This window comes from Pithys albifrons, chromosome 23 (assembly GCF_047495875.1).
Source record: "Pithys albifrons albifrons isolate INPA30051 chromosome 23, PitAlb_v1, whole genome shotgun sequence".
Classification (NCBI taxonomy): Eukaryota; Metazoa; Chordata; class Aves; order Passeriformes; family Thamnophilidae; genus Pithys; species Pithys albifrons.
The window spans coordinates 2212959-2233193 of NC_092480.1; the positions used below are offsets into that span (position 1 = coordinate 2212959).

At 49.0% G+C, this 20235-nt stretch overlaps 1 protein-coding gene across 10 annotated transcripts in view; it reads left to right on the forward strand.

Moving 5' to 3' along the window:
* NCAM1 (neural cell adhesion molecule 1) overlaps positions 1-20235 on the forward strand; it is a 103486-nt gene that overhangs the window by 80236 nt on the left and 3015 nt on the right. For 4 of the 10 annotated variants that reach the window (XM_071576412.1, XM_071576413.1, XM_071576414.1 and 1 more), the window contains 5 exons: positions 5165-5289; positions 6517-6697; positions 16444-16651; positions 16996-17112; positions 18205-18984. In XM_071576412.1, coding sequence (XP_071432513.1) covers positions 5165-5289; positions 6517-6697; positions 16444-16651; positions 16996-17112; positions 18205-18984 — 1411 coding nt within the window. Of the gene's footprint in view, positions 1-5164; positions 5290-6516; positions 6698-9794; positions 10012-16443; positions 16652-16995; positions 17113-18204; positions 18985-20235 lie in introns of those variants that run through there. The other 6 variants (XM_071576416.1, XM_071576417.1, XM_071576419.1 and 3 more) reach the window with 2 other exon arrangements.

Here is a 20235-nt window from a genome sequence, read left to right on the forward strand (position 1 = left end):
ATATGTGTCACATTGTGATACAGGAAATTATTTTTTCTATTGTGAGTAAAACTTAAGAGTGGGAGCTAAACTATAAAATACTATATATATATTGTTATATAATGCCATATATATTGTATATGTACTATAAAACAGCACCCACAGAGTTCATGCAGCTCCAGCTCACCCCACTTCCATCAGAGGTGCTGTTGCTCCTTCCTTGCCACAGCTCCTTGTTCCACCCACAGAGCATTTGGGAGCCTGAGCTCAGGTCACAGTGGGTGCTGATCTCCATGAAGCCAAGAAGCAAATGGGTGACCCTTGATGGAGATGGAATCAGTCTCCAAGTAAACGTGAGGCAGTGAAACAATTTCTGCAGCCTTGTGATTTTTACAGCTTCACTTTAATGCTCTGCATCATCTGAAGGGAGGGAGGGAGGGAAATTCTCCTGCTGCCCCAGCTCAGCAAGGAGTTGTGAAAACCAGCAAGCAATTGGCTCTTCTCAACCTGTGAATTCTGAAATCACCTTGTGGTCCTGAACCAGCACCAGGAAAGGATTTAGGCTGGGGTTGGCCAGGAAACCCACACTAACACCAGTAACCTTCCCACATGACTGCATGCACAGAGGAAACCCCTCTTCTCTGTGTCTCTTCCCTCCCTGGCAGAGATCCAGGAGGGTTGAAGCCTTGGTTGTCTCGTTTTTGCATGGTTTTTGTTCCTTATTTTTGACTGTTGGTGTTTGCTTCTCTTGTGTGCATTCTGCAGCCTCCCCACCTGTTGTTTCTCAGTGTATTTACCACTCCTGGAGACTTTCCTTGATGTCTCTTTCCACTTGTGACTCTGTAGGTCAAATCTATTCCCATTTACACGATGGGCAGAGATTGCAGAAATCAGCTCCCTCCTTGTTCCTCTTGCAGAAATTGCCATCAGTAGCAGTTTGTGCTCTCTGAGCACAGCAAGGATGCAGCATCTTCCCTTGGTGCCAGCTGGGCAAGGATTTAAGCTCAGTCTAAAGTGCTGCAGTGTCTGGTAACCAGATTGAGCTGCTTTCCAAAGTGTGAAGAGGAGAGATGTGGTGAAAGATCTCTGAGCTGCACTGCTGTTATTTCTGGGCTCCAGCACACACTGAGTGCCCTGGGACCAGCCAGAAGTTTGTGCTGATTTTTTGGTATTCTCTTCTCTCCCCACACGAAGTTTGCCCACAGCTTCATCCACTCCTGGTGCTTGTGGCACCCTCTGAAAACCAGGTAATAAAAACACCTTGTGAAATGCAGCCACATCAGAGTGGTTATTAGGCCAAGGAAGCTCTGAGCACAAACTGAACAGTGCAGGGGTTCCAGGAACCACCTCCTGCTTCCCTGCAGCAGGAGGTTCTTGCTGTTAATGGCTTGGCAGGAGTGGGTGCAAAGCCATTGGACAATGTGATGCTCAGAGCACTGTCCTCAGCTCCCCTCACACCACGTGTGGGAGCAGCAGGCAGTGATTCAGCCCTGGGGGAGCCTGCAGGGAAGTCCTTATTTCATGGCCAGTCCCTCAGATTCATTCTGAGTCACATCTGGAGTCCAAAGAAGGGATGTGTGAGCTTCCCACTGCATTGGCAGGGGTGTGTGCCCTGCCAGGGCAGTGCCAGCCTCAGTCACACCTCACACCTCAGCAGAGGATGCTCCTTTCTGAGAGTTAAACCCGGTGGCTGGGAAAGGAGGACACATCTGTTGGCTTCTCCCATAGGTAATGCACCTCTTTGGGTTACTTTTCCCCTGAAGAGTGTCCTATGGGTGAGGTTTAAACCTGGCTCAGGATTGTGGCAGCACAAGGTCCTGCATCCCTCGTCCTGCACAGAGAGGATTTTAGCAGATCTGTGTAAAATGATGACACAACTCTGGCATGTGTGGAGCTGTTTGCTCTCCCTAAGCCAAGCACCACAGAGGGGATTCTTAGGGAACCCACATTTTGTGGAACATTAAAGCTGGAAAATGCCTCTGAGAAGGGTGAAAGGGGCAGATTTCTGCAGAGTGAGCTCGGTGTAAATGGGAGATCCCCAGGCATGACCCACCCCTGTAATGGTCTTTGCTTTTCAGTGCTGTAGGGAGGATGCATGTCTGTGAGCATGAGCTGCCTCTCTAACCTCCTGATGACAACCTTCTCTCTTCAGCTACTCACATTTTCACTCATTATAGGGCTGTGATTCTGCTGGACTAAACTTTTCCCACTAAACTTCTTCCTCCTTTGTTTGACACACTAACCCATTTTTAATTTTACAGCCCTGTTCTCTGGATTCCATCCACCTGCTTAAGAGAAACTAAATGCCATGTCATTATGGAGGGAAAACTGAAGTTTTTCACTGTCCACCTGTTGGCTTTCAGCCCTCAGGAGTGGTCTGTGTTCCATTTGATCTGAATGTTTCTCAGAGCAGAAGTGATTTGAAGTATTGGGGAGGGAGGGAATCAGGATGTAGAAACCAGATAATTCAAAGTGAGGAAAAGTTTCAGCAGAGAAGGTAATTAATCATGGGAATGGCTGTAGATAAAGTGCAGCAGCATCTCTGACATTTAAAATCAAGAAGGAGCATCTTTTCAGAGGATGTTTCTATTAGTCTTGGTGCTCAAGCACTGGAAAAAAAAAATCTAACCTGTGTTAGAGAAAAGGTCAGATTCTTTAAGTACAGTGTTCCTTTACCACTTCAAATCCTCTCCTTATTGCTAATTAACTCTCTGAGGTGAGGAAGGGGAAGAGCACCAAGAGATGCTGAGGCTGTGCTGTCCAGGGCTCAGTGATTTGTTCCTCACCCTCAGAAAATACAGCAGGAGTTCAGCTCTGCTGCTTGGAGAGGTTTCTGCAGTGGCTCAGTGTCCAGCCAGGCCAGTGTTCCATCTGTTACTGGGAACTGGTTCCTGGGGTAAAAAATTACAGAACCAGACATTTGCTTCTGGATTGGTTTAATTATTGGTGAATCATCCTTGTTATTGCAGAACAGCTTCTTGAACTCAAATTTTGACTCAATAAGCCCAAACCGATAAATTTCTGGGTGATGTTTTTCTTTTAGGATTGAGGAAAGAAAAACCCCATAAATTGCTTGGTTAATCTGTTATGTCCCAGAGTGGAATCCAGCTCTGGAGTGTCCAGCTGGTGTGTGGGAGCCTTGTAATGGGGATAGAGGCAGAGCAGGGATTTGGAAAAGCAAAATACAACCTGGAAAAAGGGAGTGTTGGTCCTGTGCATCCCTGAGGGAAGCTGGTGTGCTGTGAAACACGAGTGTGTGTGTCCCACATCTGGGTATCCAGGAGGGTGATTGCCTTGGCACAGCTGGAATGGCAGAGCTTGTGGTAGTGTGCAAGAAAATGGAATTAATCCTAAATTTCTGTGTCAGTCCAAGTCTTGCAGTTTTCTCATTGATATTTCACCAAGGAAGATGTGCTCAAATTCTTTCTTTGGGCAGGAGGGAGGGGGGGAAACAGCTTCAGATTACTGATGCAGATCAACTTCTGAGTTGTATTGGAAGGTGAACCTTTCTCTGGCCAGTCAGAAATGCATGTGCTTCCCATTAGGAGCTGAATGCAAATCCAGACAGAACAGATTTAGAATTGAGGATGGTTTTTAGGTTGATCTTAGTACTACTGGCATATTATTTCCTTTCCCTTTTAGTAGTACTCAACAGAAAGAAGTCTTTTAAAGTTTTATTCTCAGCTGCAGGCTGAGCTTTTAAAAAGTCACAAATGTCTCTTGAACCTCCTGGGTTGGTTCCCATTTGCTCACACTGAGGCTCTCAGGTTGCAGATCTCACTCCTGCAGAGTTTTGGTGTTGCTCCCTGTGGGGTGCAAAGAGAACTGGATCAGTTTTGAGCTGTGTTTGACCTCCCTGTGTGTCTGTTCAGGAAAGCCAAAGCACAGGTGGCTCTGCAGGTAAAGCCAGAGGTGCTGGAGCAGAACCAGAGCCAGGACAGCCAGGGGTGTGCTCAGCATCAGCAAACCTGGACACAGATTGGGACTGAAAACCTTCAGGAAGAGTATTTTGATTCAAAGTGCCCAGCAGAACACAGGATGGGCCTTGTCTGTTGGATTCTCTGAATAATTTCTGTAGTCAGCTCTAAATGAGCTGCTCACCACTCACATGGGTAAATAGAAATACTCTCCAAATCCATCAAATGTGCATAGCTGTGATTAGATAGAAAACTTTAATTGTTAGAGAAAACATCTGTAAGGGTTGGGCTCCTGCAATGACACAACCAGTGGAATTAATAGCAGGAGTTTGCTGGAATTGCCAAGGGCAGCTGATTTGTCAGTGATGGGTTTGCTCAAATTACCTGCAAAGAAATTGGGCAGAATAGTCCAGGTCCAAGGGGGAGAAGGGGTGTCAGTGTGGCCTCTCACAACCTGTGGGTTGGACTTGGTTGGCAGAAGTGTCACAGTAGAGATGCAAGAAGAAAGTGCTGGGACTGAGATCCTTCCATTGCTCGTCCTTATGGAGGAACTGAATAAAACCCAAGTAGTTTGGGAGCCGTGGCTTGCAAGGATGTGGTTGCAAATAAATCAGTGTGCCCTGCAAAAGCAAATGACATTTCCACTTTCTGCTGGTGGCAGGGGTGTAAATTTGGAACTGATAGCTTTTTTTTTCATTTTAAAAATGGTGATTACAGCAGAGTGAAGGTGCCCGGGGCTCTCCAGCCTGTGATAGTTACACCAGAGCTGTGGGATGCTGGTCTGGGTTTTCCTCTCTGATTTAAGTGAGTCTCTGGTCCAGCAACTCTGAAACCTCAACAGCTTTCAAAGTGCAAACACAGCTCTGCATGACAGGAATAAAGTCTCTTTTCAGTGATGCTCTTTACAGCCACATTCCACAGGAGCAGCCTGTTTGCCACATACCCCACCTTGATGTTTTCCAGGTGTTCACATCAGCTTGTACAGCAAAAATAGAGAGGAACTGGCCCTTGCTCTGGGATATTCTTGGGGAAGGGAGGGATCTTCTTCATTCAGCCTCTGATTAAAGCACACACAAAAACGGGAACTTGTGTTGGTGAAACAAAGTACCAAATGCAGGAAGTCTTTGGGTCTGGCAATTCACAGTGTGCTCTGTGGCTGGGTCATGTGATACCCAGAGTGTAATGAAGCATTTTCTGGTTTTGATGAGTCTTTTGTCCCTGAGGAATTTGTTTTTTAACCAATCAACCTGACTGCCCTGTTGTTTCAGGGGAACCCAGCGCTCCCAAACTGGAGGGGCACATAGGAGAGGATGGGAACTCCATCAAAGTGAACGTTATCAAGCAGGATGATGGTGGCTCCCCCATCAGGCACTACCTGATCAAGTACAAGGCTGTAAGTATGACCCAGCCCAGCCTTTCCATGCACCCTGGGCAAGCACACAGCCCCAGAGCTGAGATCTTGTAGGCCAGGCCTGTGTGGGAATAGAATGCAAGTGGTAGGAAAGGCCAGACCTGTGTTAAGAGGTAAAATCTTTGTCACTCACATGTTTGAAATTTGACATACTAAGATATGTGAGAAGTGCTTTGTAAGGCAGAGGGGTACAGAAGTTGCAGCTTTTGCCCTCTGAAGATGGTCTAGTGATGGGACAAAGATGAGAGGGGAAATGAGGGATTTTCTTCAGGTGTGGTACTGCAGAAAACAGGATTCTGAGCAGGAGAAAGGCTGCTTTGGGATCTCTTGTTCTCTCCACTTAGAGCCAATTTCACAGAGTAGTTGGGGTGGAAAGGGACCTCTGGAGATCATCCAGTGCAAGGTAGGGACACCTGGAGCAGGTGGCACAGGAGCCCATCCAGGTGGGTTTGGAATGTCTCCAGAAAGGGAAACTCCACACCCTCCTTGGGCAGCTGCTCCAGTGCTCTGCCACCCTCCATGGAAAGAAGTTCTTCCTCAGGCTGAGGTGGGACTCCTTGTGTTTTAGTTTATGGCCATTGCTCCTCATCCTGTTGCTGGGGATCACCAAAAAGAGTCTGAGCACAAGTCCTATGAGGAAAGGCTGAGGGAGCTGGGGGTGTTCAGCCTGGAGAACAGGAGGATCAGGGGAGACTTTATCACTCTCTACAACTACCTGAAAGGATGTTGTAGCCAGGTGGGGATTGGTCTCTTCTCTCAGGCAACCAACAGTAGGACAAGAGGGCATGGGCTCAAGCTCTGCCAGGGAAAGTTTAGGTTGGATATCAGAAAGTAATTCTTTACAGAGAGAGTGCTCAGGCATTGGAATGGGCTGCCCAGAGAGGGGGTGGATTCACCATCCCTGGAGGTTTTTAAGATGAGACTGGATGTGGCACTGAGTGCCATGATCTGGTAATCAAAGTGGAGTTGGACCAAGGGTTGGACTTGATGATCTCAGAGGTCTCTTCCAACCCAACTGATTCTATGACATCCTCTCCACCCCTTGGAGATGTTTGTGTGGATGGGTGGGATCCTCATGTGCTGCCCTGTGTGAGCTGGGGACTGTGTGCTGGTGCTGCAGCCTCCCCCTGTGCCCTGCCCACCATCTGAGGGCCCTGCAGGCTGCCCTGACACTGAGCTGTGCTCTCTCCTGCCTGTCCTGCCCTGCAGAAACACTCCCCAGAGTGGAAGCCGGAGATCCGGCTCCCGTCCGGCAGCGACCACGTCATGCTCAAGTCCCTGGACTGGAACGCCGACTACGAGGTGTATGTGATAGCAGAGAACCAGCAGGGCAAATCCAAGCCTGCCCACTACGCCTTCAGGACGTCTGCCCAGCCCACTGTCATCCCAGGTACGCCTGGCACAGCTTTGCCATTGGTCTCTGCTTCCAATTAATGCCACGGTGCTGCCCCCGTTAATGTGCCTGAGTAACCCCTGACAACTCGCTTGCTTCCAGCCCATCGTCACGGTTGGTTCCCCATCCAAAGCTCAGCTCTGGCCTGAGTGTACATACCTGTGGTGTGTGTTACAGTATGTACAGCATCAGCAGGGCTGTTGGGAGTGCTCCTGGCAAGCCCCTGGCTCGCTGTGTACAGGGAATGTTGGCTTTTTGGGTCAGGATTGCCACTCAGAGTGGGATTCCCATTGGAAACTCTTCAGATGTGTGGGGCAATCTGCAATCACAATGCAGATTTCCCTCCTAAATCTGCTCTGGGCTTGCTTTTACTGCTTGTTTGTCCATCCAGCTCAGGCTTTGGAGAAATGAAGGCTTAAGGAGTTTGCCAGTGGTTGGGAAAGGAGAGAGTGAAAATCTTTCTCTGGAGGTTTTTTATTAAATGAAATGCAGATCAAATTACCAAATTACATTAATTTTCGAACAGCACCAGTTTCATGTTGAGGAGGGCATTAAGAAAAATAACTAACAAGCTTTAGAATGTTACTGGAAGTTCTTGTTTAACACAGACTTTACTTACTAGTGTGCTTCAAAAGTGAGGGTTAAGGATAATTGCTACAAAACCCAAGCAGAACCATCCTCTGAGATGCAGGAGTTGAGCAATTCACTGCAAGGTGTTGAAAAGTCAGATAGTGTTTCTTTTCTACACATGGACATTTAGGAAAAAAAATGGGTGAGGGAAATCCACATAAAGCAGAGAAAACCTCAGGATGAAACTGCTGGGCTACCTGTACATTAAAGTTGTGCTGATTAAAGATCTGGTGAGTCAGTCAGGTCCTCTGCACAGCCAGAGTGGGGCATGTTCATGCCAGGATTGGTGCTGACAGTCCATAATATTGAAGGCAATGATTTGGTTTCATTCTGTCTTCTGGATGAACTCAGTCTCGTGCTTTTTCTTCAGAACAACTCTTTTCTTTCCCTTGCCCTGAGAATTCAGCCCTTGCTCTGCCCCCCTTTGCCCACTCCCTCCCTGGCTGAAGGAGACCTTGTGAATGCTGAAATCCCACTGGGTTAAGGCAGATTATTTGTTAAGCATACAAATGCTTACAAATGACCTAGTTGGGCTGGGCCTGGAAAAGGTGTATGGTAGGAAGGAGGAGGGAAATAGGGAAAAAAGGGATGCTGGGGAGTGGTGGTGTTTGATCAAGGCTGTAGTTTTGGGTGGAAGAACCCTCAGTAACTCATTAAGCAACTCACTCTCTGATTCTCATTTTCAACAGCTCTAACACTTACTCCCCTCACACATTTGAAGGACAACTGTGACTGATGTGGCAGCAGAAATTGAGGGTAATTTGGCAGAGGGTGCCCTGGGGGCAGTTCAGAGCTGAGCAGCCCAACACCGAGGCTGGAACAGCAGCAGGTGCTTCCTTTGCACTGGGATGTGTCTCCCCAGTTAAGTTACGAGCACAGATGAGCCTTTTTGTTCCACCACAGTCCTTTGTGTGCAGCCACTGTTGGTTTCTTGTGCTGGTGCTTTATTTTGGCCTTTGTCACACACCCAAAGGGACAACAAAGCTGCTGGGGCAGCTGGGAGGTGTTTGACAGGTGTCCCAGCAAAGTTTGGGAATGCTGTGGCCTTTGGAACACACAGTGGTCAGGTTGGAGTCCAGGGCAATGGGAGGACTGACAAGCCCAGATGCCACTGAGCCCTTTAAACCCAACTCTGGCATGGGCAGGGACACTGAAACAGGGACAGAAAAGCCCAGTTTGTTGTCAGGGTGAAACCTTTTGTCCTCTCTGAAGTTACTCCTCCCTTAGTCTGGTTTGGAGCACAGGAGGAACCAGGATTTGAGGCTGCAACTCAAATGTTGCACTTGGAAAAAAGCAGTTTTTTGGGGGAGTGCAGATGTGCTGCAGGGTTGACCCAACAGGTGGTTCTCAGAAGGTGCTGGCAGAGCCCTGGCAGTGACATGATCAGTGCTGGGATTGTGACTGTTTCTCTTGGGGTTTTGTCACCTTGCAGGGTATTCCCAGACCCTTTGGTTCCCTGAGCTGATCCCCAGGTTAATAACATGGAGGAAGATACTTTCAGGAGGAGGTTTTCTCTTCCTGTAGGGAAGAGGCTCTGTGTGTTCCTTCCCTTCAGCACCTCTTGTTGATCTTGTGGCATTTTGCTTTGACATTTTGGGTTCAAAAGGAGCTACACGGGGGAAGTCAGAGCCAGAACGTGGCATTGACAGCAATGTCTGGGAATTCCCTGCAGAAAAAAGTGTATTTATCAAATGGAGTCCTTTGTTACCATTGTCTGTACAGTGTCCTCAGAGTGGCTGGAAGGAGAGGGGTGTTATTTTCAGTAATAATAATGATCATAATTCCATTGGAGTAGTTTAAAGCAGCTGAAGGGAGAAGTCAGTGTATTCCTGAGGCCTTGGTGCTTCTCCAGGGTTTAGTCACCTGGATCTCTGTCCAAGTGCAGGTTTTGGGGCAGGACTTGGCCAGGCACAGGTGGATTGTGTGCAACACCAAAGCTTTGCTTTTCTCTGGTTTTTGGATGTAAAAGGCAGCGTTGTCCTTTCAAATCCCAGATAACCATTTTCTTGTGTTCCTCGCTGAGCCTTCTGTTCCATCATTTTTAATCTCATTTGCTTGCAAACCCCCTCACCCCTGCCTTGGTCCCTGCTCTGCAGCTTTGGGCTTTGCTGAGCTTCTGACCCAGCCCTTTTGTTGTGAACGTGCTGCTCCTTGAACCCCTGAGCCATTTTAATTTACGGAATTAAATAGACCTTGGATTCTTATGTTTTCTATATTTATGACCTAATTTTTTTTATCTATTTTTCTCTCTTTCTCTCTCTCTCTCTCTTTCTTTCTTTTTTTTTTCTTCCTCCTCCTCCTCCTTTCTTCCCTCCCCTCTCCCTTTTCTCCCCCTTTCCTGTGTCTGTTGTCATACATGTCACCTCGGATCTCACGGGACACATCCACGCTTGCCACATGCACCAAATTTGTTTTTAAACAACCATATTTTCCCCTCCTGGGAACCATTGTCTGGCACCTGCAGCGACCTTGGGAAGTCCATCAGCGTCGTCCTCCTTTGTTTCATTGCTTCTCTCTGCAGTGACTCTGCTTTTGCTCTGTTAGAAACTTTAAAACAAACAAAAAATAAATAAAAAAATAAAGCAATATTTGCTTGAAAAGGTCCCAGCACGGTGTGAAAGCAGATAACTTTGCTTCAGAGGATCCTGTCAGTTCAGAGGAAAAAAAAAAAAAGAAACAAATACAGAACACTTAAAAAAAATGTTTAATTTGAAAGAGTCAGTATTTTGTAACAAGGAAGAAAAGGTTTAAGCCGAGTTTTTTCTCTTTAACATTTTTTGTTACTTGTAATGAATTTGCCCTTTTTAATGGATGTAAAGAAAGAATTTTTTTTGTGTTGTTTGCTTGGTGTTTCCATCAGAGGAAGGTGCAATGGTGAAAGCCTGTAAGAATCTGCTTTTTACTGATTTCTCTGCACATCTGGTGCTGATCATCACTGTCTTGTGCAAACGCTTTCTAAAGCCCCAGCCACAAGTCTGAACCCACAGACTCTAAACAGAAACAGAAGATTTTTCAGAGACCATCCTGCTGATTGCCCAACTGTCTCTGGGGGCTTTTGCTTGTGGATCCCAATTTGTGGCCACTGGAAGGTTCTCCTGGGCTGACCAGAAACATCTGGTGGGGATGACACTGAAGAGATTCCTGTTCCCCCTGTGGGTCCCTTGGCCCCTGGGGTGCCCTCAGGCACCTCCTGCCCTCGGTGGGGCTGGGCAGGGGCAGCCCTGGACACAACTTTGCACTGAATGCTTGGCTGACACCTCCTGGTTTCCCTCTGCTGTGTCACCAACTTCACAGAGATCCCTTTCCCTGCTGTTCTAACAGAAAAGCTTAGCTTGGATCCAGTTACCTGACTATTCTTGCTACTCATCCTTAATTAATATTCCTGGTTAACTGTGCATGTGACACTGCCAGGCAGGATTAATTCATCCATGGTGTAAAAACTTTGGTGTGTTGAACAAATTTCAGTTGACTATTTGCTTTCCTTCTTACTTTAAAAAAAAGAAAAAGGCAAACCAAAACCCACACCAAAAAAAAAAAAACCCCAACAACAAACCCAGTGCCCCTCCTGAATTTTCTGTGTGACAGGAAATCACTTTGGCTCTGATGCTCTTCTATAAATGGGGGCTCTCCCCTCTGGGTCTCTCTTGCCTGGGGTTCCCAAGGATGAAATTGTTGGCTCAGATGTGGAACTGCCTGTGCAGAAAGTCCCAAATACTTTCAGTTGGATGGGATTGATCCTTCCAAAAAAAAATCCAACTGGGACAAAGAAAACCCTTCCCTCGGTTGTGTCTAACTCTGTGTTTCATGCTCTGCACAGAACTCTCTGCTGTGTTTATTCAGACTTTGTTCATTATGATCCGTGATCTGCTTTTCTATCTCAATCATAAACAAAAACTTGGTGCAGGTGTTGCACATAAAAGCCTGTGGATTTCTCTTTTTTTTAAAAAAAACTCCTCATTTCCAATGTTTTAGAGTGTAGAAAACGTGTTAGGTCTTTTGAGTTTACACCTCAGTGTTACTGAAAAGGAAACCACAGGAAAGTGATTCCAGCAAAGTGATCAGAATATTAAACACCACTGTGATTTCCCCTATAACTGAATTAATGAAGTTCATTTGTAGGTCTGACAGCAGCTTTTTGTGGGTTTCCCCTTATCCCCAGAGGGAGGTTTTTGAGCTGGGGCTGAGAAACAGCTCACCCAAGTCACAACTATTAAAATTATCCTGATAAACTTATCCTGGGATAAAATTCTCCTGTGACTTTCCAGTGTGGTGAGAGAGAGGCAGCAGCACCTGTGGAGGTTGTTCTGTCCAAGGAGAGGTCCTTGGGGCAGGGGGGGTTCCTCTGCCAGGTGAGAGATCATTTACATGGCTAAAGTTACTTAAAATTAATCCCTTTGTGTTTGGAAAAACAAGCAGCATAACTGAATTTTGTAATTATTCAGTCTCTTTTTTAATCTATTTTGCCATTTTTTAAATCTATTTTGCCACTGCTTTGACAGGAAGGTCTCGTTTGGTAAAGTCCTGCCCCACCAGGATGAGCTGCAGTTGTCCACACCCCCCAGGCCCTGCTAGTTAACAAGTTTTTATCTTTCAAACCCCCTAAAAAACTAGAAAATAAAAAAAAACTGTGCAAAAAACCCCACTCCATCTTTTCACAACACTTTCTCCTGGCTCCTGGAGCTGGTGGGGAGGGACAGGCAGGCTCTGAGGTGTGAGCTTGGCACAGGTCAGACCAGGGAGCAGCTGTGCAGACTCAGAGCCTGAAAAGAGGATCTTTGTGTCCCTCTTTCCTGTTTGTATCCAGCCTGGAAAACTGAGGGGGTTGAGGTGATTTACTGGTGACCTTCCAGCACCTGGAGGGGCTGCAGGAAAGATGGAGAGAGACCATTGACAAGGGCCTGGAGTGGCAGGACAAGGGGGAAGAGTTCTGACTGCCAGAGGGCAGGGATAGGTGGGATATTGGGAAGAAATCCTTCCCTGTGAGGGTGGGCAGGCCCTGGCATGGATTGGGCAGAGCAGCTGTGGCTGCCCCATCCCTGGGAGTGTCCAAGGCCAGGCTGGAGCCTCCTGGGATGGTGGAAGGTGTCCATAACCATGGCAGGGGTGGGAGTGGATGATCCTTAAAGTCCCTTCCAGCCCAAGCCACTCTGGGATTCTGTGATAGGATGATATTCCCTTTCTCATCCTTGGGAAGGGAGTCAGAGAAGTGTCAGAGCACTGTCCTGAGGTCACAACCAGGGAGGGAATCCACATTCCTGAAGGAATCTGTGGGGCTGCAAAATTGTCACCCTTATCCAAAAGGACCTTTAAAGTATTTGTTTGGCACCCACTGAGAACAAAGGGCTTCTCTCCTGGGTTTTGGCTTTGGGGTTTTTTTGGGGTTGGGTTTTTTTTTTCCTCCTGCATGAAACGAATTTTTATTTGTTTTGTTTGTTCTTCTTTCTTTTGCCAAATATCGTGGGACCTTTGAAATGCCTGGAATCAGCCCTGCTGCTCTCCATCCCTTTTTGTCTCTCTGTCTGCCTGTGCCTGAACATTCCTTAGCTGAGACCCTCCTAGGAAGACACAGCTGAGCTCTCTCTGACAGGGCACATGTCTGTACAGAAAGTAAAATCAATGGGTCACTTTATTGTACACTGTAAAACAAGGGTGTGGGCAAAGTCAGTCTTGCAGGAAGCTCATTTTCCATTGGAAAAAAAAAAATAATTTGTAATTAATAAATTCTTCACTTCTTTAGAATTAAGGACTCCAGGAGTTTTTTAATGTTTTGTGTTTCCTTATTTAACTTGTGGAAATGTTGTTCCTCTTAGTCCTGAGAGTAGCAAAAGGGGATTAATGGAAAGGTTGAATGTCAGAAATGTCAAATATCTATTTATTACATGTCCTCTCATAACACCCAGTGTGAGCAGCTGGTGCTCAACAGCTTATTTATTTATACATTTCTTTTCTACACAGAATTCTTTTAGACCCCAACAAACACTTTAGGGATGTCTAAATATTAGTTTCATTAAATACAACATAAATTCTGCTATAGGATGGAGTGAATGGTTCTTAAAAGTATTTGTAGATCAATTGAATTGAATCAGATGTGACAGTCTGTGGGAAATGAATGAGGTACCACATGGTTTCTGCACTTCACAGCAACAGCAGAATTCCTTTGCAAAAGATATACAGGAAAAAGAAATACAGCACCAGCAGCCTCCAAGTTCAGGGGGTCGTGAAGGATTCTTGTATTATTTTTCCTTATTGCTGGGCTCTGAAGGATTTGGAACATCAATTCATGTCATGAATTAGAATTTATAAAACCACAACTAGTGGAGGAGGTTTGGAAGTTACTGAAAATTGCAGGGCTTTGTTACTAGCCCAGAAAAAACAAATTGCAGGTAATTACCTTGGCCCAGTTGGATTGTCTGAAATGTAAAATCTGAGAATAGCACAAAACCAGGGGCATTTCCCTGCAGATTTGCTCTGGATCTCCCACCTCCATCCTCCTCCTCCTGGGGCAGAGCAGGGGAGAGAATGGTCTGGAAGGCAGGGGGGGGGTTGTACCAGCTCAGGAGCTCTGTTTGAGCTGTTCAGAGAGAACAGGATTATTCTGTGGCCATCAGAGCAGGAATTGGGTCTCTGGGGATGGTGGAGCTCAGTGGGGTTTGTGCCCCTGTGCTGTGAGACCCAGAATTTCAGGGGCAGTGACAGCACAGTCACTGTAACCTGAGTGCTCTTGGCAGTTTTGTGGATAAAATTCCATGCACTTTTCCTCTCCTGAGCTCACCCACCCTCTGTTTCCAGCTTTGGAACCTGTATCTTCCCTCAAATGAAGTGCCTTTATTCTGGGTGCTGTTGGGCTGCACGTGGGGCTGCAGTGCCCCAATTCATCCCTTTCTGAGCTTCCAAGAATTGATTATTTTAATTCCTCCCCCATGACTGTGATATTTCCCTGATTCATCTGTGAGTCACAGACAAGGTGTGGGCAATACACAAAAAGTACAAGGCTCTTGATGTGGTTGATGTCTTTTGGCTGGCACTGCCAGGTCTGGTAAAAGCTGGTGGGGAGAGGAAACAAAGAGCAGGACTCTGGTTTGAATGGAATTTTTACAGAATATGTTTTCTAGCACATGGGAAGATTCCAGCTGTCCCAGGATGAAATATTTTGCCTCTGGTGATGGGGTGAGGTGTGATTTGGTGGCACACAGGAACTGTTATCCTGTAATCCTGCTTGGGATTATTTCCTTAGTGCACCTTCAGGAGCCTTCCGAGGAGCTCCTTCCCAGGAAGGTGATGGAGATGAGAAGTTTGACACTTCTCCAGCTTTTCCTCCAGGAGCTGATGTGAACAGGAACACATTAATTGTTGAGTAATTCACACAAGAATCCTGAATACATTAGAAGAGGGAAAATCCATGACCTGCTCACTCCCTGCACAGATCAGAGGGTGATTAATTCATTTAATTATGCAGGTTGCTGGCAGGGGTCTGGGCTGGGGGCCACATGTTCTGCTGAGCAGGAACTGGACTCCTGATCCCAGTGTCAGGTAGGGGACTCAGAGTGGCTCTGAGATACTTCCCTGTTGGAGTCTGTGCTCCTTCCCACATCTCAGGGTCACAGAATGAAGCAACACTGCCCTGCCTCAGGCTAAGGGTGTTCTGTCTCCTGTTTTGAAGCAGGAAAATACATGGCAGGGGCTGTGGCTTTGTCTGTGAGCCCTGGAAAGGATCTTTCCACCTGTCAAAGTCAACATAAATCAGGGGGAGCGGAAAGAGGTGCTTTGCTGGCGTTTCTGCAAAGAAAAGATCACAAGGGTTTGGGGGTTGTGACATCCAGCAGTAAAAAATGCAGTGGAAATTACTAGAATTGCACCTTAATGGAAAGAAAAAACAGAATACTCCTATGGATGGTGACAACCGTGATGCCCTTGTCCAGCTGTCTCAGGAATCATCAGCAATGTGAGAGGCACAAGCCTTTGCTGAGGGCACAGTCCCATTCTGAGAGGTCAATCCTGTGATGGCTGAGACTGCCTAACAGGGTTTGGTACCTCTCAAAAGGTGCTGAGCTGTGTGAGCCACCAACCAAATGCTCTGCCTGCAGATTTGGCAAGAATTATTCAGAATAAAACAAGGGGAACAAAAAGTGCCTGGTGGTCAGGTGTGATAGTAAGAGCCTGGACGAGCTGCAGCTCTGCCTGCTGCTTTTGTGGTGGTCTGAGACCCTGACAGGATCAGCTGAGGTGTTTGTCCACTCCCTGTGTCTGAGGAAACAGCAGCTTAGAGGCAGTGGGAGGTTAAAGGCACTGCCCCTGGAGTTGGTGCTGTTGGGCAGCCCCATAAGGTGCATTTCCTGCACCTCCAGCACCACCTCCCATCCCACCTGCTGCCCCTTTGCCTCCTGGAAAACACGAGGTATTTTATCCCATTCTAAAGCTGGGGAGAGTGGTGGAGATTGGGTGTGGAGGAACAGGGAGCTGCTGGGGCCAGGACAGTGTCAGCAGAGTGGCAGATCTGCCTGGCTTTGCCACCTGCTACCTCAGAAGGCTCCTGGGTTGGGTGTTCCTCAGCCAGAACACTGCTGGGTGCTCCCTGGTGAGCTCAGCTGCCTCTGGATGAGCCATGGACAGGGTACCCCTCTCTGGTTCTGCAGAGCTGGGTCTTACCTGAGCTGCAGGAATGGGTTAAACTCCTTTTGTGTCACCACGTAAGGAGCTCATCATGGAGCAAGTCCTGCTGCAGAGTCTGAGCTTCAATTCCACTGGTTCTTGGGCCAGGCTGGCAGTGCCAGAGTCACTCTGAACCCCAGACACAACCTGGTGGAGGGAAGCAGGAGCCCTTCAGAGTCCCAGCTGGGTGTGTGTCACAGCAGAAGAGGCTTCTGCTGTTTGCTTTTCAGGCTTCATCCCAGCTGAGATGGGAAAAGCCCTGTTAGGACCACAGGAATCCACCTTTCCAAGTAGATTGTCCTGCATGTCTGTAGGATAAAACACTGGTTATGGCTCAAGGCTGCTGGAGAGAGGGTGAACTTTGTGAAACCTCCCCATGCTTGTAGCCTAAAGTGTAGCCAAATCTGAGCCCTAAACTCACCTTTTAACCACAACACCTTTTCTTCTCTCTTTGGTCCCTGAAGCCAGCACCAGCCCTACCTCAGGCCTGGGCACTGCTGCCATCATAGGCATCCTGGTCGTGGTGTTCGTGGCCCTGCTGGTGGCTGTTGATGTCACCTGCTACTTCCTGAACAAGTGTGGGCTCCTCATGTGCATCGCTGTCAACCTGTGTGGCAAATCCGGCCCTGGGGCCAAGGGCAAGGACATGGAGGAGGGAAAAGCTGCTTTCTCGTGAGTACTGCCCCTTAGACTGCCTCTGCCCTCAGCAGGGCAGGAGACAGGCTGTGCCAGGGAGCTGGGGGTGCTCAGCGCTGGTGGGAGGTGCTGGGAAGACCTTGGGGTCCTGCTGGTCCTGCTTTGTGCTTCCATGAAGGTGTTTCTGCAGTTGTTCTTCTGGTTTTGTCTCATTCCTGTTGGCAGCCATCAGATGGGTGGCCCAGTGGACATCCCAGTGCTGGACATCCCTGTGGAGAAGTGACCCCAGGCAGTGCCCAGTGTTTGTCACTCCCTGTGGGTGTTGGCAGCGTGTCTTTGCAGGAATGAGATCCAATCTCGGTGCAATTCCTTCGTTGCAGGAAAGATGAGTCCAAGGAGCCCATCGTGGAGGTGCGGACGGAGGAGGAGAGGACCCCCAACCACGACGGGGGCAAACACACGGAGCCCAACGAGACCACCCCGCTGACAGAGCCAGAGTATGTTGGCATTAGCCAGTCCCAGCCCAGGGGCACTGCAGTGCCCTCAGCTGCCCTAATCCCTGGCCTCTCATGAGCACCATGTAGGGCAGGAAGAGAGGAAGAAGGGTAAAACCTCCACATTCCATCTGGGACGTGCCAGTGAGGAAGTGCCTCCTCTAAAGGTTCAGTGACTCCTGTTCCCAGCACTGGAAGGGCAGGGGGAATGGAGCAGTGTGTCCTGAAAGGCCTGTCTGTGCCAGCCCTGCCCGGTGTGGAGGTGAAACACCTGCCCAGGTCCACTGCAAAGGATGCAGAGCCGAGTCAGCCCCAGCTGGCACCGAGTCCTGCGTGAGCTCTGCCAGCAGTGCTGGAGGAGAGCCTGGACAGCCCCTGTGGGAGCATCCTCTGGGAGCAGCACAGCTGAGCTCTGCACGTGGAGGAGGCAGAGCAAGTCTGAGCATTCTGAGAGAGGGCTGAGAGCTACCTGTGAGCTTTGTTTGCATCAGAGAACTGAACTGGGGCCTCAGTTTGCATCACATGTGTGTGTGAGGAAAATAAATGTAATTCTGTGTGGCTTCATGAGGGCCTTGCAGGCCTTCAGGCCAACCTGCAGGGAGAAGGACAGGACCATGGTGAGGGATTGCACTCAGGGGTCCTGCACTGGGACCGTGTTGTGGTGACAGATGGCACAGGGCTGCAGGCTCAGGGGATTGGCAGAAATCTTCCTTGTGAGCTCAGGGGGAAGAGCTGAGAGCAAAGTTAGGCTGAGAGAGGAGAGCCTCTGCAAGATGAGAGGTTTCCATTGCCTCAGATCTGAACCAAAATTCTGCATGAACAAGCCATTCCTGCAAGTCGTGTCCTCTTTGCTTTCTTCTGTTCCTGGTTTTCCTCACTCATCCCTCACTCCCTCTGCACGTTTGACCTCTGAAAGTCTCTGCTCCTCTTGAGTCCCTCTCCATGTTGTGTGTGTGTGTGTTGTAACCAGCTGGTGCTGGACCACCTCCTCACTCCTTTCCCTCTCTGCCCCCCTTTCTTTCCCTGCTGTCGTTTCGGGGCTTCATTGTCTCTCTCTCTTTCTCTCTCTCTCTCTCTGCCCCTGTCGCCCCGCAGGCACCCTGCCGACACCGCGGCCACCGTGGAGGACATGCTGCCTTCTGTCACCACGGGCACCACTAACTCTGACACTATCACTGAAACCTTTGCCACTGCTCAGAACAGCCCCACCAGCGAGACCACCACGCTGACCTCCAGCATTGCCCCTGCAGCCCCCGACTCCAACTCCGTGTCTCCTGGCCAGGCCACCCCGGCCAAAGGCGCTGCCGCCACCACCAACTCGGTGTCATCACCACCACCCTCCTCCACCCCCAAAGTGGCCCCTCTTGTTGACCTCAGCGACACCCCGAGCTCTGCTCCAGCCACTAACAGTTTGTCTCCAAGTGTCCTGTCCGGGCAGGGCGCCGTGCTCAGCCCCAGCGCCGTGGCCGGCGCGGCCGAGGCTTCCAAAGCGGCAGCTGGGAACAAGCCGGCTGCCCCCAGCCCTGCAAACCTCACGAGCCCTCCAGCTCCATCAGAGCCCAAGCAGGAGGTCTCCAGCACCAAGAGCCCCGAGAAGGAGCCTGTGCAGCCCAGCACAGTGAAGAGTCCAGCAGAGACCCCCAAGAACCCGAGCAACGTGAAGAGCGAGGCTGCTTCGGGCAGCACCGCAAACCCCTCCCAGAACGAGGACTTTAAAATGGACGAAGGGACCTTCAAGACACCAGACATTGATCTTGCAAAGGATGTTTTTGCAGCTCTTGGCACTGCTCCTGCCAGTGTGGCTGGTGGGCAAGCTCATGAGCCTGCTCCTTCCTCTGCAGACAGCTCTGTACCTGCTGCGCCTGCAAAGACCGAGTACGGCTGCCTTTACTCTTGTGTTGGTTCTGTGCTGTGTCTCTTGTGCCCTGGTGCTCGTGCTGTGTCCTTGTTGGGTGTTCTCTTGACTAATCTCACTGTTTCCTTAGCGAACTAACTCCCCACTGAACCAACAGGGCTTGGCTTGAGAGGTCCAGGAGGAAATCAGGACTAGGCTGTGCCAGGGAAGCAGAGAAAAGAAACCTGGGAGTTTGTTATGAATGTGTTACTCTTCAGACTTCATGCAGCTTTGTCTATCATGGGTTATTCTTTTATGGAAGAGAGCAGAAATAGTTCAGTTTGCAAAGGATGGGCTTTCCTCAGAGGTGCTGAGTTCCTGCAGGTCAATGAGAACAACCACGCAAATTCCATTCCCTGGCAGATCAGTGGAAATTCAGAACTCATTCAGTGTGCAGAAACCAGTGCCACGTGGAGCTGTGAAAGCCAGGAACCTCTGGATGTGTCCCTAAGTGCCAGGAGGATGAGGCAGTGTGGTCCTGTCTGAGAGAGGGGAGCAGTGGGGTCAGGATAACTTGGCAGAGTGTTGGATTAGGGATGTCTCCATCAGCTGTGCCAGGTCTCCTTTCTTCAGAGAGCATCAGCATGTCCCTAGGCTGGGCAGCCCCAGGGCCCTTTGGAGCCTTGTGCCATCTGGAGAGGGTGCACATCCCTCAGCTGAGGAGATGAGTCTGCACCTCGTGTTTGGCAGGAGAGTGGAAACAGCAGGAGTGAAAACAGCAGGAGTGAAAACAGCAGGAGAGCCTCGGCTGGGTGGCTGGAGGAGGGTCCCCAGCTGTGGGGCAGGTGTTGGACAAGAACACTCTGGTGGTTTGGGCTGTCAGTGCTGACAGACAGAGCCTGTGGAGATGGTCACCTCCCTCACATTTGGGAAAATCCATTTGCCAGAATTCCCATCTGCCGTGTTTCCCTTCCTGCAACGTACTGGGGAATTCTGGGACTGGCTTCCTGCAGGAAAACAGAGTTTTCTGCTAAAAACACAGCCTGTTTGACCAGGGCGTGTGGGTGCTAAAGTCAAATTCCTTTGCAGCTGGGTGAGGTCCCCTGGTGCTCCTTTTTGCTCACCTCGACACTCCTCATGCCCCTGCAGCTGAGCCCTTGTCCTGCCATGGGTTAGCCCAGGGCAGGAGAAGCCAAAATGATGAATCTGGAGCTGAACGAAGCTGAGGTGGGTGGGATGAGTTTGGTTTGACTTATTTCTGCATCAGGAAATGCTCGTTCTGCTCTACCAAA